Raw genomic sequence first — 21,265 nt, 5'->3', positions numbered from 1 at the left:
AGAGCCAGGCGGCCCAAACTGTTGCATATACCCTGACTCTGCGTGCAATGAACGCAAGAGAAATGACACAATTTCACCTGGTTAATATTGCCTGCTAACCTGGATTTCTTGTAGCTAAATATGCAGGTTTAAAAATATACTTGTGTATTGATTTTAAGAAAGGCATTGTTTAGGGTTAAGTACACATTGGAGCAATGACGGTCATTGATTGATTGTTTTTTTTATAAGATAAGTTTAATGCTAGCTAGCAACTTACCTTAGCTTGCTGCATTCGCTAACAGGCAGGCTCCTCGTGGAGTGCAATGTAATCAGGTGTTAGAGCATTGGACTAGTTAAGTGTAAGTTTGCAAGATTGAATCCCCCGAGCTGACAAGGTTAAAAATCTGTCGTTCATCCCCTGAACGAGGCAGAACGATCCTAGGCCGTCATTGTAAATAAGAATGTGTTCTTAACTGACTTGCCTAGTTAAATAAAGGTGTAAAAATTAAATCAAAAGATCGGCAAATCGGCGCCCAAAAATACCGATTTCCGATTGTTATGAAAACTTGAAATCGGCCCCGATTTAATCGGTCGACCTCTACTACCTTCTGTATACCACCCATACCTTGTCACTACACAACTTATTGGCTCAAACGCATTAAGAAGGAAATAAATTCCACAAATGAACTTTTAACAAAGCACACCTGTTAATTGAAATGCACTCCAGGTGACTACCTCATGAAGCTGGTTGAGAGAATGCCAAGAATGTGCTTAGCTGTCAAGGCAAAGGGTGGCTACTTTGAAGAAACTTTACTATGTAGAAAATAGTAAAAATACAGAAACCCTTGAATGAGTAGGTGTGTCCAAACTTTTGACTGGTACTGTATATTAGACTCAAACCATTTTGAATAAAGTTATTCATTTTAGAGTAACTAAACTGCGTCTTCCTGGCTTTGCGGCCTGTCTGGTGTCTGTTAAGGAGATGAGAGGTAAGCACCACTTTACTACTCTGTGGCTCCTCTCCTCCCTCTCTTACAGACTGAATGCTCTGCCTGCTGGAAAGATGATCTGATGTGGTGTGAATTACTCTTTTTACACAAACGCTCTTCTCTGAGTTATAAGGACCTCTGTTGATAGTCTCCACTGAGACACAGTCATGCAGGATGAGGGTGGCTAGGTCAAACAAATGTCTAATTAGGCTTATGTCGTTTTTTTGTCTGTGCATATTTTAATCTAGTAGTTCTACTTCCTCATTTGCTCTGCTTCTTCCTCTTTTGTCTGACTTAGGAGCTGCTGGCCTTTGGACTGTGATGGAAAATCGTGGTAAGAAAAGTATGATTTCAATTCAGGCCTAAATTCTATCCCAGCCTACTGATTTATGAAAATGGATTTAGCCTAGCTGTAATAGTGTGGCATGCCTGTTACTGTTTGAATGGCTTGGGTCTTATTGTCTAAGGAAGTTAGATTTTGTTTGTAGTGGTCTTAGCTTTTTCCCTCAGTCAAAACATCTGATAACCCACACACAAGAGTGTTCTAACCTAGCTAGATGTTATAAGTGTTGCATGCTACTGTGGTGTGCTTTGGAGATTACAATCAGGAATGGTATCAGGAAAGCCGAAAGTGGCGAGTCAACACTATCAGTATAAAGTGCGAAGTTGGCTGTGCTGGGTAAGCGATACTAGCCTGTCCTATCCATTAGGGGTTGGGTGCAGCGTGACGCATGGCTCTGTTGACAGGAGCTCTCTGGCAGGGCCTATCTCCCAGCAAAGGACACACCTGTGAAGGTTAGGAAGCAGCTCAGTGTTTTTACCTGCCCCACACGGCCGTGGCTGTAGTCTCTAGTTTCAACTGCGGAAGGACCTCCATGTGAGACCATGGAAGAGGAGACTGTACTTGATGCTGTCTCGTTATTGTCTCCCTGACCTATCGCAGACCGATCTGTTGTGTTCTATCGTTGGTTCTATTGTCTGTTTATTGATCTCTGAAAGGCCTAGCAATGGCTGTACAATGTGAGTAAAATGCTTTTTCTGTTTGTGATTTCTCTGTTCTGTTCTTGTGTTGAATTGTTTTTGAAACTGGTGAACAATGTCAAAGTTGTTTGAGGCAGTTTTATGAAGCAGAGTCTAAAAGACTAAACTTGATAACTGAATTGGGGAGTGGTGTGTTTGTTTGTACTTTAAGCTGGCTGAGATATTTTGATAGGTGCTGTATGTGTGGCCTCCCCTGGTTTTCCTAAGCAAGGCAGTGAAAGACGTGGGGGCTGGTCTGGTGCAGTTCTGGACAGGTCAGGGCAGTGTCCTGGTTGACCAATACACAAAAACAAATAAATATGTTATCACAATGCAATGAAATGTGTTGATTTACAGTTGCAGTGAAATGTGTTGTTTTACAGGGTCAGCCAAAGCACTACGGCGCCCCTGGAGCAAATTGGGCTTAAGTGACTTGTTCAAGGGCATGTCGACGGATTTCCACCTTGTCAGCTCGGGTATTCGAACCAGCGACTTTTGGGTTACTAGCCCAACGCTCTAACCACTAGGCTACCTGCCACTCTATTAGGCTTAGAGGAACAGACACACAGTCACCAGCTAGGACAGAATAGAAGGCCAGATCTACTCAACTCTGACCCTGGCTGGCTTTCTGACCCTGGCTGGCCTAGTGAACCAGCTCAGTATAAATACACCTCACTGATTTGATTTCCTCCTGGTCTCTTAAACGGTTTTTAACTGAGATGTTTAAACCGGACTGATTCCTTCCCCATCATAGTGCCCAGAGCTGTACAGGGCTCTGATGGGGCCTTTTATATCAATGGTGGTGGTTTTGGCGGTGACTGGAGTGACATAGTCAGTGGCAGTAATTCAATCTATTTGTATAGTCATGTAAATAATAAGAATAATCTCTTGCCCTTGACTCCTGTATTGTGTGTGTGACTTGATGATTCATCATTATTATGGAATTTTTATTGTGTTGAGTCATGCACTAGCCTATTTTTATTCAGCCCAAACAAATAAGTGTTTTCGTTATCACAGATTCTGATTCCTTTGATAATAGTCAATAAGACCGGTATGGATCAAGGTAAAGACCAGCTGACAGCCAGCTATGGTTCCCAGTGTAGTGGGCCAGATTAGGACGTTTTATCAAAAGCTGATTTATAGCCTCACATTCCTAACATTCCTACCTGTCATTTCCTCTTGAGGGCTCAGTTTCTTGTATTTACCTGGTTCCACCTCTAGAGGGAGCTATTGTGTTCTGCACTGTGGCTCAACAGAGTCAAATAGGTTTTTGAATCGAGTAGTGTCAGATTTGAAAAGACGCACACTCAAGCACACACTCAATCTTTTTTTTATTTTTAAGTCAATGTCATTCACTGTATACATTCACACACTGACTACTTCATTCAGAGCAGTAAACAGTTGGCTACATTTATAGGTTACACTCTGTATTCAAAACAGCACTGTTTGAAACATTGACAGGTTTGAACTATCGTTCCAAGAATTGTGACACCTGTAACTGAACGGTTTAGGAATGTGTCAACAAACTGCACAGTCCCACAGCCAACTAGTCTGTAGATCATTCATTGGTTATGGTGGACCTTTGTATCTCAGTTGGTAGAGCATGTCACTTGAAACGCCAGGGTAGCGTGACCACCCATACGTAAAATAAATTAAAAAGGATGCACACATGACTAAGTCTTTTTGCTCAATGGCCATTATTATTACTCATATACACTCAGTAGCCAGTTTATTAAGTACACCCATCTAGTTTCAGGTGGGACCCCCCATTTTCCTGCAGAACAGCCTGAAGTATTCAGGGAATAGAAACATTACTCGATTGGTATCAAGGGACCTAATGTGTGCCAAATCCTGACTCTACCATCAGCATGACGCAACAGGAACTGGGATTCATCAGACCAGGCAATGTTTTTCCACTCATCAGTTGTCTAATGTTGATTTATTGCGTGCCCACTGGAGCAGCTTATTGTTTTGAGCTGATAGGAGTGGAACCCGGTGTGGTCGTCTGCTGCAATAGCCCGACCGTGACAAGGATCGATGAGTAGTGCGTTCCGAGATGCCGTTCTGCACACCACTGTTGTATTGCGCCGTTATTTGCCTTTTTGTGGCCCACCTGTTAGCTTGTACGATTCTTGCCATTCTCTTTCGACCTCATCAAAAAACTGTTTGCGCCCACAGGACTGCCGCTGACTGGATGTTTTTTGTTTGTTGCACCATTCTCAGTAAACCCTAGACATTGGCGTGCTTGGAAAGCCCAGGGGGCTGGTCATTTCTGAGATACTGGAACTGGCGCGCCTGGCACCAACGATCATACCATGCTCAAAGTTGCTTAGGTCACTTGTTTTGCCCATTCTAACGTTCAATCAAACAGTAACTGAATGCCTCAATGCCTGTCTGCCTGCTTTATATAGCAAGCCACGGTGGCCGTGGTGACTCACTGTCTGTAGGTGCAAATAATTTTAGTGAACAGGGTTGTGTACCTAATAAACGAGCAATTGAGTGAATATTATATTGAGCTTGAATAGGTTTATTCACATAGTTCCACTCAGGCTACAGTTGAAGTCGGAAGTTTACATGCACCTTAGCTAAAATACATTTAAACTCAGTTTTTCTTAGGTCAGTTAGGATCACCATTTCATTTTAAGAATGTGAAATGTCACAGTAGTAGAGTGATTTATTCCAGCTTTTATTTCTTTCACATTCCCAGTGGGTCAGAAGTTCACATGCACTCAATTAGTATTTGGTAGCATTGCCTTTAAATTGTTTAACCTGGGTCAAATGTTTTGGGTAGCCTTCCACAAGCTTCCCACAATAAGCTGGGTGAATTTTGTCCCATTTCCTCCTGACAGAGCTGGTGTAACTGAGTCAGGTTTCTAGGCCTCCTTGCTCGCACAAGCTTTTTGAGTTCTGCCCACAAATTTTCTATGGGATTGAGGTCAGGGCTTTGTCATGGCCACTCCAAAACCTTGACTTTGTTGTCCTTAAGCCATTTTGCCACAACTTTGGAGGTATTGTTGGGGTCATTGTCCATTGGGAAGACCCATTTGGGATCAAGCTTTAACTTCCTGACTGATGTCTTGATGTTGCTTCAATATATCCACATTTTCCATCCTCATGAATAACGATGGTCATTATGGCCAAACAGTTCTATTGTTGTTTCATCAGACCAGAGCACATTTCTCCAAAAAGTATGATCTTTGTCCCCGTGTGCAGTTGCAAACTGTAGTATGGCTTTTTTATGGCGGTTTTGGAGCAGTGGCTTCTTCCTTGCTGATCGGCCTTTCAGGTTATGTCGATATAGGACTTGTTTTCCTGTGGATATAGATACTTTTGTACCTGTTTCCTCCAGCATCTTCACAAGGTCCTTTGCTGTTGTTCTGGGATTGATTTGCACTTTTCGCACCTAAGTACGTTCAACTATGACGGCTGCGTGGTCCCATGGTGTTTATACTTGCGTACTATTGTTTGTACAGATGAACGTGGTACCTTCAGGCATTTGGAAATTGCTCCCAAGGATGAACCAGAGTTGTGGAGGTCTACAATTTTTTTTTCTGAGGTCTTGGCTGATTTCTTTTGATTTCCCCCTGATGTCAAGCAAAGAGGCACTGAGTTTGAAGGTAGGCCTTCAAATACATCCACAGGTACACCTCCAATTGACTCAAATGATGTCAATTAGCCTATCAGAAGCTTCTAAAGCCATGACATCATTTTCTGGAATTTCCCAAGCTGTTTAACCTCTCAATATGTATGTGGGACACCTCGACAACAGCCAGTTAAATTGCAGGCCACCAAATTCAAAACAACAGAAATCCCATCATTAAAATTCCTCAAACATACAAGTATTATACATCATTTTAAAGATAAACGTCTTGTAAATCCAACCACAGTGTCCGATTTCAAATAGGCTTTACGGCAAAAGCACACCAAACGATTATGTAAGGTCAGCGCCTAGTCACAGAAAACCATACAGCCATTTTCCAACCAAGGAAAGGTGACACAAGTCAGACATAGCATTAAAATGAATCACTTACCTTTGATTATCTTCATCTGGTGCCACTCCCAGGTCTCCATGTTAGACAAATGTTCATTTTGTTCCTCTTATTACCAAAAACCAAATTTTTGTTCTCGCGTTTAGTCCAGTAATCCGAATGCACAAGTCCAGATGAAAAGTTAAAAAATATATATTATTTCTACGAATAAAAGTTCGTAGAAACATGTCAAACAATGTTTAAAATAAATTCTCAGGTTGTTTTTGTCATAAATAATATTTCAACCGGACAAAAGCTTCGTCAATAGAAAAGGAGAAACAAGAAAGGCGTTTTCCCGATCACCCGCAGGACTCATAGCTGGAAATTTCCACTGTCCTCTCATTGAAAGTGCTGTATCTCCCTAATCTTTCAAAGTTAAAGCCTGAAACAATTCCTAAAGACTGGCCACATGTAGAGGGAGCCATAGATATTGTGAACTGGGTCCTAAGTCTTTGTATGGTGGATAGGCTTTCAATGGAAAAACAGCCTTTCAAAATAATAGTACTTCCTGGTTGGATTTTCCTCAGGTTTTCGCCTGCCATATCAGTTCTGTTATACTCACAGACATTATTTTAACTGTTTTGGAAACTTTAGAGTTTTCTATCCAAATAGACTAATTATTTGCATATCCTAGCTTCTGGGCCGGAGTAGCAGGCAGTTTAATTTGGGCACGCTTTTCATCCAAAATTCCGAATGCTGCCCCCTACCCTAGTGAAGTTAAAGGCACAGTCAACTTAATGTATATAAACTTCTGACCCACTGGAATTGTGATACACTGAAATAATCTGTCTGTAAACAGTTGTTGAAAAAATTACCGACTTGCCAAAACTATAGTTTGTTAACAAGACATTTGTGGAGTGGTTTAAAAACGAGTTTTAATGACTCCAACCTAAATGTATGTAAACTTCCGACTTCAACTGTACGTGAGTTTTTAGGTGTCTTTTAATGAGCCACATTTCCTGGTTTAGTTTGTTTGCCTTCTATTAGCCTACAATACTGTCAATATTGTAGGCTAGTGCTCTGCAGTCATAGTTTGAGATGGACTTTGTGCATGTTGCTATTTGCGAAATCTCTCATCCAGCAGGGTTCCTATATTTCATAGCATTTTATCACATTTTTAGGTAAGCTGGTATCTACTGTTTCATGTATTGCCACAGACTGAATTTGAGTGTAGGCATTTATACAGCTTCGCACGCTTTCTTGTCCACTACATGGAACAGGAGTGATTTTAAGATCAGCAATAGTTTGTTAGGCTATAGGCCTAGCTATTCACAAATTGGCCTCACGGTCAACCAGGCAATGCTGACTGGGCTGGCAATTGTCAAATCTTCTCCTGATAAGATTCTCAGTAAATGGAATGTCTTTGTGGACTCTGGGTTGTATCTTCTTGTAGACTTGAAGGGGTTGCGTCCTTAGTCTAGTGCACAGCCCGCTCGGTCTGATTGGCTGGAGGAAAGACATGCCTTCCTTTCCCACCCCTTCCTTACCTCCCTCCCTCGAACCCACCTTATCTCTCCTTCCAGTAGCTATTTCTCCTCTCACACCCTCAGCCTAAACAGAGTGGCTACATGTAACCACACCACTCACTGCTACCGCAGTTCAGTACAGCAGGGCTGAAGGAACACTGCTGTTCAACAGGGACTTCTGACTGATCACGTTAAACACTCACTGAAATGTCCTGCTCCCTTTGTCAGTTCACTTCCCCCAATATTCCCACTGTGAAAGAAAGACCGATAGAAAGCAGGAACACCTACAGGAAATGTGTGCTCAGGTGTTCTGTAGAACTCAGCGTGCCCTGCGATATTGTGCCGGTGTTGATTTTGGCATTATGTTGACGTTGGGGCATCTTAGGTGAGTTGTTATGCTAGTGTCTTCTCTTCTTCAACAGTTGGGCTTTTTCAAACTATCCATAAAATAAGAAAAGTGTTTTGATTAAGTCAGTCAGCAACAACTCTACCATTCAGCTGTCCTTCTGCACAACAGCACATGCTTCTGTCCTCCCTTCACTCATGTGTGGTGTACTTCACATTATAGGCTATGTGGTTGACTCCGGGAGAGTAACACGACACCTTAGTGACATCACTTCCTCTTTTCCTGGTGCGAAGCTCAACCCTCCACCTAGACCCATCTCACCTTCCACCACTTCTCACGTTACCAACCTCTTCTCTCCTCAGCAGACACGGGTTCAAATACTATTTGAATTCTCTCAAATAGTGTTAGCTTTTGCTCTAGTCTGCCTGGACTACCAGATGGGCGGAGTTTGCACTCTTGCACATCTTATATTGGTCCCATTGTGCTAGGCAACCTCAATCAAGCCCAGATAAAGTATCTGAAAAAGTGTTGAATAAAATTTGACCCCAGGTCTGTTATCCAGCGAGCAGAGAGCCCTCCCATTGCCGTTGTGCCTGGGGGCTGCTCTCTCTGCTCTGCTGGAGGGGGCCCACTCTGACTCAAACCTCTCTGGGCTTGACTACACTCTGGGCCTACCCTCCACTCCTCTCCTACCCACCACCACTACCAAGCTCACTCTCTCGCCTCCTGTAAACTTTGCCCCTGAAAGATCTGCAGTGAGGAATGACCGGCATCTGAGTCTGCTGGTATGCTGCTGCCTTATAACTGGCATACTTTATTTATGAAGTCAGCTAGACAGACAGGAAGGAAGGGAGGAGGGGCTAGCTTCAAACAGAGTGAGTGTGTGTGAGAGAGAGAGAGCAATACCAAAACACACAGAGAAATCAACGGAAGGGCAGGGCAGGACTAGAAAGAAAGAGAGAAAGAGGTAGAGGACGATGTGAGCCGAGGAAGTAGGAGTGTCTTGGGTTACAGGAGTGTTAAGGCGTTTGGGTTTGTTGGCGAGGATCGTAGCTGGGGATCTATTTTTCCTCAGTGTGGCTGTATCCCTCCTCCCTGCCGTGGACCCCAGGAGAGGTAGGGGCTGGTGGGACAGGGGCGTGGGGTAACATGGGACAGAGTGCAAGCAACGCTGAGACAGTGTCCCAGCAACACCAACAGCAACCTGCTCAACACAACACCGGTGAGTCTAAGGACAGGACAGGAGCATGTACAGAACCTGAGGACATGAGCTTTTGAATTTGACTTTGTATTTGTTTTTGGAAGAGGAGTTTGTCTGTGAAGTAGCCTACTCAGGATAGTGCTATTTGTTTGTGTTGGCATGGGAGAACAGAGGACCTAACAGGACCTAAGGACCTGCTTTTGTATTGGTGTCTTTGGAAGAGGAGTTTTTTTGTTGAATGTTTTGTAGAGAAGTGTTTGTGTTAACATGGAACCGAGAGGGTAGGTGGAAATGGAGGAAATGTGGTGCAGGTGTTTTTGTGTTGGAAACAGAGAAAGAATGGAGGCAGAGAAGTGCAGGCACATACCGGTGTGAGGGAATGGATGCTGGAATGTGGTGATTGTGTAATACACAAACCTCACCGACCACTCGGCTGTCTAAACTACACCGACCACTCGGCTGTCTAAACTACACCGACCACTCGGCTGTCTAAACTACACCGACCACTCGGCTGTCTAAACTACACCGACCACTCGGCTGTCTAAACTACACCGACCACTCGGCTGTCTAAACTACACCGACCACTCGGCTGTCTAAACTACACCGACCACTCGGCTGTCTAAACTACACCGACCACTCGGCTGTCTAAACTACACCGACCACTCGGCTGTCTAAACTACACCGACCACTCGGCTGTCTAAACTACACCGACCACTCGGCTGTCTAAACTACACCGACCACTCGGCTGTCTAAACTACACCGACCACTCGGCTGTCTAAACTACACCGACCACTCGGCTGTCTAAACTACACCGACCACTCGGCTGTCTAAACTACACCGACCACTCGGCTGTCTAAACTACACCGACCACTCGGCTGTCTAAACTACACCGACCACTCGGCTGTCTAAACTACACCGACCACTCGGCTGTCTAAACTACACCGACCACTCGGCTGTCTAAACTACACCGACCACTCGGCTGTCTAAACTACACCGACCACTCGGCTGTCTAAACTACACCGACCACTCGGCTGTCTAAACTACACCGACCACTCGGCTGTCTAAACTACACCGACCACTCGGCTGTCTAAACTACACCGACCACTCGGCTGTCTAAACTACACCGACCACTCGGCTGTCTAAACCACACCGACCACTCGGCTGTCTAAACCACACCGACCACTCGGCTGTCTAAACCACACCGACCACTCGGCTGTCTAAACCACACCGACCACTCGGCTGTCTAAACCACACCGACCACTCGGCTGTCTAAACCACACCGACCACTCGGCTGTCTAAACCACACCGACCACTCGGCTGTCTAAACCACACCGACCACTCGGCTGTCTAAACCACACCGACCACTCGGCTGTCTAAACCACACCGACCACTCGGCTGTCTAAACCACACCGACCACTCGGCTGTCTAAACTCCTCTTTTTCCCTCACTATCTCTCCCTCACCCCTTTTTTTTATGATGGAACATGGGATATTTTATTAAAAACAGTGGAGCTGGGAGTACAAGGCACCAGCTGCCATCGTGAGTGTGTGTCAGAATTCCATCTCTTCTTATGGTGTTGTACAGTTTGCCTAGCCTAAAGCCACCATTGTTCCTCTAATACACAGAGACAAACACAGAAACCTGTTTTTGCTGCTGTGACTGAAAGGGCAGAACACATTACAGTTGGATTTCGGCTCAATTGTCTGGTTCTCTGTACCGTGCAGACTTATGGTGGGTTGGTGGCTCATCCGAGATTGTCTTGGAATCGTTGGGATGAAGCAGCATGCTATTTTCTGTGGACAATAAAGTCATCTCCTTATTATCCTGCTTCTTCTTGTGCTCAAGTTTATTGTGCTTGTATTGTGAGTTTCTAATCCAACTCATTTAGCCCCCCATAGGTTTATTTGCTTAGTAAAAATGTGAACCGCATGACATGGTCTGTCCAGTCAGTGTTTGCTGTGTCACGTAGGGCTGGGCAGTATACTGTATTTTAGGATATACCGGTATTGATGCAGGGACCGGGTTGGGTTTTTACTTTACCTTCTATGCCGGTATTTGAATGTTTGGTTTGTTACATGTGATACGCCAGGTGTAATGTCAATGTATATAGTTTACTTTGCTACTTGAGTCATCTCTCTCTGATCTTTCTCTCCGTGCCACTTTCCACACAGACCTAGCCACGCCCCTTGTCACTTAAGGAGCGCATTTGATGTTCCTGAACCACGAGACACTTGTGTTCAGTCTGCATTAGGGCTGGTTGATATGACAATATAAACTTTGAAAAAAATTGAACATCCTCTCACTGTCAACTGCGTTTATTTTCAGGAAAGTTAACGTGTAAATATTTGTATGAACAAAACAAGATTCAACAACTGAGACGTAAACTTAACAAGTTCCACAGACATGTGACTAACAGAAATTGAATAATGTGTCCCTGAACAAAGGGGGGTCAAAATCAAAAGTAAGTCAGTATCTGGTGTGGCCACCAGCTGCATCTCCTCCTCATGCACTGCACCAGATTTGCCAGTTCTTGCTGTGAGATGATACCCCACTCTTCCACCAAGGCACCTGCAAGTTCCCAGACATTTCTGGGGGGATTAGCCCTAGTCCTCACCCTCTGATCCAACAGGTCCCAGACGTGCTCAATGGGATTGAGATCTGGTCTCTTCGCTGGCCATGGCAGAACACTGACATTCCTGACTTGCAGGAAATCACACAGAACGAGCAGTATGGCTGGTGGCATTGTCATGCTGGAGTGTCATGGCAGGATGAGCCTGCAGGAAGGGTACCACATGAGGGAGAAGGATGTCTTCCCTGTAACGCACAGCATTGAGATTGCCTGCAATGACAGCAAGCTCAGTCCGATGATGCTTTGACTCATCGCCCCAGACCATGACGGATCCTCCACATCCAAATCGACCCTGCTCCAGAGTACAGGCCTAGGTGTAACACTCATTCCTTTGTCGATAAACACGAATCCGACCATCACCCCTGGTGAGACAAAACTGCGACTCGTCAGTGAAGAGCACTTTTTGACAGTCCTGTCTGGTCCAGCGATGGTGGGTTTGTGCCCATAGGCGACGTTGTGCCCATAGGCATAGGGTCACTCATTACCCATAAAGGAAATGTACAACTTTTATTATAAAAAACAAAAAATACTGTCATTTTTTAAATACCGTGATATAATATTTTATATGGCCCTAGTGTGATAGTTTGGCATTGTTTTGTTGTGCACTTCGAACTCTTTAAAAAGGTAAAGAAATTGTATGCCTTGGTTTAGCTATTTTATCTGTACAATGTGTACAGATTTGTGCTCCTGAGTGGCGCCATGATTGGGAGTGCCAAGGAGCGGCGCACAATTGGCCCAGCGTCGTCCGGGTTAGCGCTTGGCCGGGGCAGGCCGTCATTGTAAATATGAATTTGGTCTTAACTGACTTGCCTAGTTAAATAACAAAATACATGTGGGTTTTTATATTGGAGCCCATTGGGGCATGTTAATGTAGTGTAGGCCTAGCAGGTATTGCATACTTTAAACTGAGTTGGTAATGTTATGTCATGAAGTTATTGCATACAATAAACTTGTAACACATGGTGACTCATACAGTGCAGTACATACATATATACACTACCGTTCAAAAGTTTGGGGTCACTTAGAAATGTCCTTGTTTTTGAAAGAAATGCACTTTTTTTGTCCATTTAAAATAATATCAAATTGATCATAAATACACTGTAGACATTGTCAATGTTGTAAATGACTATTGTAGCTGGAAACGGCTGATTTTTAATGGAATATCTACATAGGCATACAGAGGCCCATTTATCAGCAACCATCACTCCTGTGTTCCAATGCCACGTTGTGTTAGCTAATCCAAGTTTATAATTTAAAAGGTTAATTGATTTTTAGAAAACCCTTCTGCAATTATGTTAGCACAGCTGAAAACTTTTGTCCTGATTAAAAGAAGCAATAGAACTGTCATTCTTTAGAGTATCTGGAGCATCAGCATTTGTGGGTTCGATTACAGGCTCAACTTTCTTCTGAAATTCGTCAGTCTATTCTTGTTCTGATAAATGAAGGCTATTCCATGCGAGAAATTGCCAAGAAACTGAAGATCTCATACAACGCTGTGTACTACTCCCTTCACAGAACAGCGCAAACTGGCTCTAACCAAAATAGAAAGAGTAGTGCACGAGTTGTGCAATTAGTGTCTAGTTTGAGAAAGAGGCCTCAAGTCTTCAACTGGCAGCTTCATTAAATAGTACCCGCAAAACACCAGTCTCAACGTCAACAGTAAAGAGGCGACTCCGGGATGTTGGCCTTCTAGGCAGAGTTGCAAAGAAAAAGCAATTTCTCAGACTGGCCAATAAAAATACTAGATTAAGATGGGCAATTGAACAGACACTGGACAGAGGAACTCTGCCTAGAAGGCCAGCATCCCGGAGTCACCTCTTCACTGTTGAAGTTGAGACTGTTTTGCGGGTACTATTTAATGAATGAAACTTTTGAATGGTAGTGTATGTATTTCTTAAGTACAGTACTCTCCTGTGCATACGTCCACTGCATGTGCGCATGGTATACCACCACAGTGCTACGCTCCTAGGAATAGAATGTCATTCCAACTTTATGGCTATGTTACTCCATGTAGGTGTCAGAAGCTGTTAACTCGTGTCATGGCATTGGTATGGGTCATTTACCGTATGGACCCTTCAGTATTACTGCTGGTTGCGCAAGAGCAAACCAAGAATTAGGCTACTCTAGCAGCTCTCACTGCTTCTCTCGGCTTGTCATGTTAACACAGTAATTGCAGCAGGTGGATTTTAAAGCCGGGAAACAATGGGTGCATTCACCTTGACAATATTGTCACAGATATCTGTTCAAACAAGAAGTGTGTGTGCTGATAGGTGTAGCGGGGGGCCTATCGGTCTCTGTGTAGCGGACTATCGGTCTCAGGGTTGTCTGACTCTGTGGCGTCACCTTTATTCTCCATCTCTACTGTACTCGGATACCTGCCTTCTCTTCTCACGTTGTCGAGTTTTATTGTAACGTGGTCGCCTCGCCACACACATCCAGAGACAGACAACCCCCTATTCCTCCCCTCCCAGCACCTGTTTAGTCTATCTGTCCAGGATATAGTGTGAGGAGCAGCTGTGAGGCCAGTGTGTTTGACTGAGGGAAGATTCGCTACCCACCACCACTCCCTATCCCCTGCATCGCTGCATTGCCAAACAGTTCAGGTTAAGACCTCTCTGCGGTCAACCGGGGATCACACAAGACTCATAGAACTGAACCGACGAAGACTTCTCATAGAAATACCTGCACCTGACAACATTGTTCTGAGATTAAAGGGACATAAAAAGGAGCACTCATTTGAATGAGGTGTATCATTCACAGCAAAGTAAACTAAGGATTAGACTTAATCCCAAATTATTTCATGTAGAATACAGTGTAGCTAATCTAATAGTTATGGTGACTTGGCATGGCGATTGCTGGTGTTTTAGTTGGCATGGCCAGTTCTGGTGACCATGATAAAGTATGGAACTGTCTGTACCCAAATGAAATATGTTCTGAGCCCTGCTGCTGATACATTTACCCTAGACTAACCTTAAGAAGACGTACTGCAGGGAACTGCATTTCTCTGAGTGTTGACAAAAATAGTAAAATTAAAAACCCCGGAATGAGTAGGTGTGCCCAAACTTTTGAGTGTGTGTGTGTGTGTATGTGTGTATATATGTATGTGTGTGTATGTGTATATATATGTGTATATATATGTGTATATATATGTGTATATATATGTGTATATATGTGTATATATATGTGTATATATATGTGTATATATGTGTATATATATGTGTATATATATGTGTATATATATGTGTATATATATGTGTATATATATGTGTATATATATGTGTATGTATATGTGTATATATATGTGTATATATATGTGTATATGTGTATATATATGTATATATATATGTGTATATATGTATATATATATATATATATATATATATATATATATATATATATATATATATATATATATATATATATATGTGTGTGTGTGTGTGTGTGTGTGTGTGTGTGTATATATATATGTGTGTATATATATTAATTATCTTATGGTTTTTGTATCTCAATCATTGTAATGTGGTTAACCTTAAATCTATATGAAAATATAAAATTCAACCAGAGAGTGCTTAGATCATGGGAAAAGGCCGCACTTGAGTCATTCCCACAGTGAATGTCTAGGCCCACTACACTATGAAACCACACACTATTGCAGAGTCTTTCATATTCCTGGCCGTAATTGATATGGTGAAAACAGTGTGGGGAGGCAGAGGCACAGAAACTCACATCAATACCGTTGTCAGATATCACTGTTAAATTATGAATTTATGGTATTGCTAGCAGTCAAGAGGAAACTCTGCCTGAACGACTCAAACTCCCCAGCTTATGCTCTTCAAATGGGCGTTAGCTGTGAATGCCGAGATTCCCATGCTAGAGGTCAACCGATTTAATCGATTGAGGAGACTGCGTGGCAGGCTGACCACCTGTTACGTGAGTGCAGCATCAAAATGACCATGTGGCTGCAAGGAGCCAAGGTAAGTTGCTAGCTAGCATTAAACTTATCTTAACTATCAATCTTCACATAATCACTAGTTTACTACACATGGTTGATATTACTAAGTTAACTAGCTTGTTCCACATTGCATATAATCAATGTGGTGTCTTAATTGATCATCGAATCGCAGCCTCTTTCAACTTCGCCAAACGGGTGATGATTTAACAAGTGCATTCGTGAAAAAAGCACAATCGTTGCAATGTCACTAACCATAAACATCAATGCCTTTCTTAAAATCAATACACAAGTATATCTTTTTTTAAACCTGCATATGTAGTTAAAATAATTTAATGTTAGCAGGCAATATTAACTAAGGAAATTGTGTCACTTCTCTTGCATTCAGTGCAAGCAGAGGCAGGGTATATGCAGCAGTTTGGGCCACCTGGCTCATTGCGAACTGTTAAGGCCATTCATTCCTAACAAAGACCGTAATTAATTTGCCAGAATTTTACATACTTATAACATTGAAGGTTGTGCAATGTAACAGGAATATTTAGACTTATGGACGCCACCCGTTTGATAATATACGGAACGGTTCCGTATTTCACTGAAAGAATAAACGTTTTGTTTTCGAAATGATAATTTCCGTATTTGACCATATTAATGACCTAAGGCTCGTATTTTGTGTTTATTATATTATAATTAAGTATATGATTTGATAGAGCAGTCTGACTGAGCGGTGGTAGGCAGCAGCAGGCTCGTAAGCATTCATTCAAACAGCACTTTACTGCGTTTGCCAGCAGTTCTCAGCAATGCTTGAAGCACAGCGCTGTTTATGACTTCAAGCCTATCAACTCCCGAGATTAGGCTGGCAATACTAAAGTACCTATTAGAACATCCAATAGTCAAAGGTATATGAAACACAAATGGTATAGAGAGAAATGGTCCTATTATTCCTATAATAACTACAACTTAAAACTTCTAACTGGGAATATTGAATACTCATGTCTAAAGGAACCACCAGCGTGCATATGTTCATGTTCTGAGCAAGGAACTTAACGTTAGCTGTTAAACATGGCACATATTGCACTTTTACTTTCTTCAACACTGTGTTTTTGCATTATTTAAACCAAATTGAACATGTTTCATTATTTAATTGAGGCTTAATTGATTTTATGTATTATATTAAGTTAAAATAGATGTTCATTTTTCATTCAGTATTGTTGTATTTGTCATATATTAATCGGTATCGGCTTTTTTTGGTCCTCCTATAATCGGTATTGGTGTTGAAAAATCATAATCGGTCGACCTCTAGCCCATGCATTGCATTTTGTTTGCTATACGTGTTGGGGGATAATATTCACGAGGACATATTCTCTGTCTCATGATTCCCGAGCATGAAACTGCACAGGAGATGTTAAGTGTGCTGCATGGCTATATTGACGAAAAACAGATTCCATATGGGATCGAATGGTGGGCTTTTGCACAGATGGGTCTTCATCTACGGCGGGCAGGCATTTGCCACTGAGAGCAACTGGTGGCAAAAGAGCTGAGCACATAACTCAGATATACTGCAGCAGGTAACTTTGATTGTAAACTACATCCACTGTGCGCAAGCCTGTTCGCAAAAGTACACTCAACAAAAATATCAATGCAACATGTAAAGTGTTGGTCGCATGTTTCATGAGCTGAAATAAAATACATTTTTCATATGCACGAAAAGCTTATTTCTCTCACATTTTGTCCACCAATTTGTTTACATCCCTGTTAGAGTGTTTCTCCTTTGCCAAGATAATCCATCCACCTGTGGTGTGGCCTATCAAGAAGCTGATTAAACAGCATGATCATTACGCAGGTGCACCACTCTGAGAAGTAGTTGTTGAACCAGGCGAGGCAGTAATTTGAGGAACCAAGGCTGTTGAGTCTGCCAATAAGATTGCGATGATTGACCGAGTTGAAAGCCTTGGCCAGGTCGATGAAGATGGCTGCACAGTACTGTCTTTTTTCGGTGGCTGTTATGATATTGTTTAGGACCTTGAGCATGGCTGAGGTGCACCCATGACCAGCTCGGAAACCAGATAGCATAGCGGAGAAGCTACGGTGGGATTTGAAATGGTCGGTGATCTGTTTGTTCACTTGGCTTTCGAAGACTTTAGAAAGGCAGGGTAGGATAGATATAGGTCTGTAACAGTTTGGGTCTAGAATGTCTTCCCTTTTTGAAGAGGGGGAAGACCGTGGCAGCTTTCCAATCTTTAGGTATCTCAGACTATATGAAAGAGGTTGAACAGGCTAGTAATAGGGGTTGCAACAATTGCGGCGGATAATTTTAGAGGGTCCAGATTGTCTAGCCCGGCTGATTTGTAGGGGTCCAGATTTTGCAGCTCTTTCAGAACATCCACTATTTGGGTGAAGGAGAAGTGGGGGGGGATTGGGAAGTTGCTGTGGGGGGGGGGGTGCAGAGCTGTTGGCCAGGGTAGACAGGTGGAAAGCATGGCCAGCTGTAGAAAAATGCTTATTGAAATTCTCGATTATCGTAGATTTATCGGTGGTGACAGTGTTTCCTAGCCTCAGTGCAGTGGGCATCTGGGAGGAGGTGCTCTTATTCTCCATGGACTTTACAGAGTCCCAGAACTTTTTGAGTTTGTGCTACAGGATGCAAATTTCTGTTAGGAAAGTAAAGGCATGCTTTTTCAAACTGCCTGTGTATATTGGTTCCAAACTTCCCTGAACAGTTGGATATTGCGGGGGCTATTCAATGCAGTACGCCACAGGATGTTTTTGTGCTGGGCAAGGGCAGTCAAGTCTGGAGTGAACCAAGGGCTATATCTATTCTTAATTCAACATTTTTGAGTGGGGCATGCTTATTTAAGATGGTGAGGAAAGCACTTTTAAAGAATAACCAGGCATCCTCTACTGACGGAATGAGGTCAATGTCCTTCCAGGGCGAGGTCGATTAGAAAGGCCTGCTCGCTGAAGTATGTTAGGAAGCGTTTGACAGTGATGGGGGAGGGGGGTCGTTTGACCTCGGACCCATTACGGACACAGGCAATGAGGCATTGATCGCTGAGATCCTGGTTGAAGACAGCAGAGGTGTATTTAGAGAGCAGGTTGGTACGGATGATATCTATGATATCCCGTGTTTACGGATTTAGGGTTGTACCTGGTAGGTTCCTTGATAATTTGTGTGAGATTGAGGCGATCTAGCTTAGATTGTAGGACGGCCGGGTGTTAAGCATATCCCAGTTTAGGTCACCTAACAGTACAAACTCTGAAGATAAATGGGGGGAAATTAATTCACATATGGTGTCCAGGTCACAGCTGGGGGCTGAGGGGGGTCTATATCAAGCGGCAACAGTGAGAAACTTATTTCTGGAAAGGTGGATTTTTAAAAGTAGTAGCTTGAACTGTTTTGGCACAGACCTGGATAGTATGACAGAACTCTGCAGACTATCTCTGCGGTAGATTGCAACTCCACCCCCTTTGGCAGTTCTATCTTGGCGGAAAATGTTATAGTTGGGATGGACATTTTTGGTGGCCTTCCTAATCCAGGATTCATACATGGCTAGGACATCAGGGTTGGCGGAGTGTGCTAAAGCAGTGAATAAAACAAACTCAGGGAGGAGGCTTCTTATGTAAACATGCATGAAACCAAGGCTTTTACTGTTACAGAAGTCCACAAATGAGAGCGCCTGGGGAATAGGAGTGGAACTGGGGGCTGCAGTGCCTGGGTTAACCTCTACATCACCTTGAGGAACAGAGTAGGAGTAGGATAAGGGTATGGCTGAAGGCTATAAAAACAGGTTGTCTAGTGCGTTGGGAGCAGTGAATAAAAGGAGCAGATTTCTGGGCGTGGTGGAATAGATTCAGGGCATAATGTACAGACAAGGGTTTGGTAGGATGTGAGTACAGTGGAGGTATACCTAGGCGTTGAGTGACGATAAGAGAGATTTTGTCTCTGGAGTCACCAGTTAAGACAGGTGAGTTCTCCACATGTGTGTGCGATGGGACAAAAGAGCTATCTAATGCATGTTGAGCGGGACTGAGGGCTCTTAAGATATTTTATCAAGGTTTAAGATAAATTATTAAATAATTCTACCCAGAAACTTAATCATTAGGATTAGAGGTTATGTAGCATGTAGGGGGGGGGGAAAGGAATGTCTGTGTGTGCCTAAAGGAAACTAAGTGGATCATTAACCTATGTTTGAACCGACTAAGCTATAACTATAACCCAGATAAGGGAAGACAGCTCAAGCCCCTCTAGGTTTTTCCGTATCTGGGGGGGACTGGAACTGTCAGTTAACTTCTTATGGCTGCATCCCGCTACCGGGATCGATATGACAGCAGCCAGATAAAGTGCAGGGTGCCAAATTCAAAAAACAGAATTCTCATAATTAAAATTCCTTAAACATACATGTGTCTTATATCATTTTAAAGGTATTCTTGTTGTTAATCCCACAAGTGTCCGATTTCAAATATGCTTTTCAGCGAAAGCACTACAAACGATTATGTTAGGTCACCATCAAACCACAATAAGCACAGCCATTTTTCCAGCGAAAGATAGCAGTCAGAAAAAGCAGAAATAGATACAATTAATCACTAACCTTTGATTATCTTCATCAGATGACACTCAAAGGACTTCATGTTACACAATACATGCATGTTTTGTTTGATAAAGTTCATATTTATAACAAAAAATCTGAGTTTACGTTGGCACGTTAGATTCACTAGTTCCAAAAACATCCAGTGATAGTGCATAGCCACATCGTTTCACAAGAAATACTCATCATAAATGTAGATTATAATACAAGTTATAAACATGGAACTATAGATATACCTCTCCTTAATGCAACCGCTATGTCAGATTTCAAAAAAACTTTACGGGAAAAGCAAATCATGCAATAATCTGAGACAGAGCTCAGAACAATAGCCAAATTAGCCGCCATGTTGGACTCAACAGAAACCAGAAAATACATGATAAATGTTTCCTTACCTTTGAACTTCATCAGAATGCAGTCCTAGGAATCCCAGGTCCACAATAAATGCTTCATTTGTTCGATCATGTCCGTTATTTATGTCCAATTAGCTACTTTGGTTAGCGCCTTTGGTAAACAATTCCAAAGTCAGAAAGCGCCTCCACTATAACGTGACGAAATGTCCAAAAGTTCCGTAACAGTCAGAAGAAACATGTCAAACGATGTACTGAATCAATCTTTAGAATGTTGTTAACATACATCTTGAATAACGTTCCAACCGGAAAATTAAATTGACTTCAGAAGAGCGATGGAACGGACGTCCTACTCATGTGAAGGCGCATGGTGAATGCGTGATCAGCCCGTGGAAGTGATTACTCATTCCTGTCTCCTTCGGCCCCCCTTCACATTAGTCATCAAAGTTCTGTTGACTGTTGACATCTAGTGGAAGCCGTAGGAAGTGAAAACTCATCTATATCTCACTGTCATTTCAATTGAGAGCATGGTTGAAAATCTGACACCTCAGAAACAATTCAAACAGGAAGTTGAACTTCTCAGGTTTTTGCCTGCCATATGAGTTCTGTTATACTCACAGACATAATTCAAACAGATTTAGAATTTTTTGTGTTTTCTATCCAATGTGAATAATAATATGCATATATTAGCAACTGGGACTAAGGAGCAGGCCATTTAATATGGGCAC

At 42.7% G+C, this 21,265-nt stretch overlaps 1 protein-coding gene across 5 annotated transcripts in view; it reads left to right on the top strand.

Moving 5' to 3' along the window:
* Window positions 1-21,265, top strand: part of LOC129820028 (phosphatase and actin regulator 4A-like) — a 68,411-nt gene that overhangs the window by 25,523 nt on the left and 21,623 nt on the right. For 2 of the 5 annotated variants that reach the window (XM_055876825.1, XM_055876829.1), the window contains one exon: window positions 1,267-1,302. In XM_055876825.1, coding sequence (XP_055732800.1) covers window positions 1,267-1,302 — 36 coding nt within the window. Of the gene's footprint in view, window positions 1-1,266; window positions 1,312-8,418; window positions 9,051-21,265 lie in introns of those variants that run through there. The other 3 variants (XM_055876827.1, XM_055876830.1, XM_055876826.1) reach the window with 2 other exon arrangements.

This window comes from Salvelinus fontinalis, chromosome 22 (assembly GCF_029448725.1).
Source record: "Salvelinus fontinalis isolate EN_2023a chromosome 22, ASM2944872v1, whole genome shotgun sequence".
Taxonomy (NCBI): domain Eukaryota; kingdom Metazoa; phylum Chordata; class Actinopteri; order Salmoniformes; family Salmonidae; genus Salvelinus; species Salvelinus fontinalis.
The sequence above is the reverse complement of the archived record's forward strand: the minus strand, read 5'-3'. Positions and strand labels throughout refer to the sequence as shown.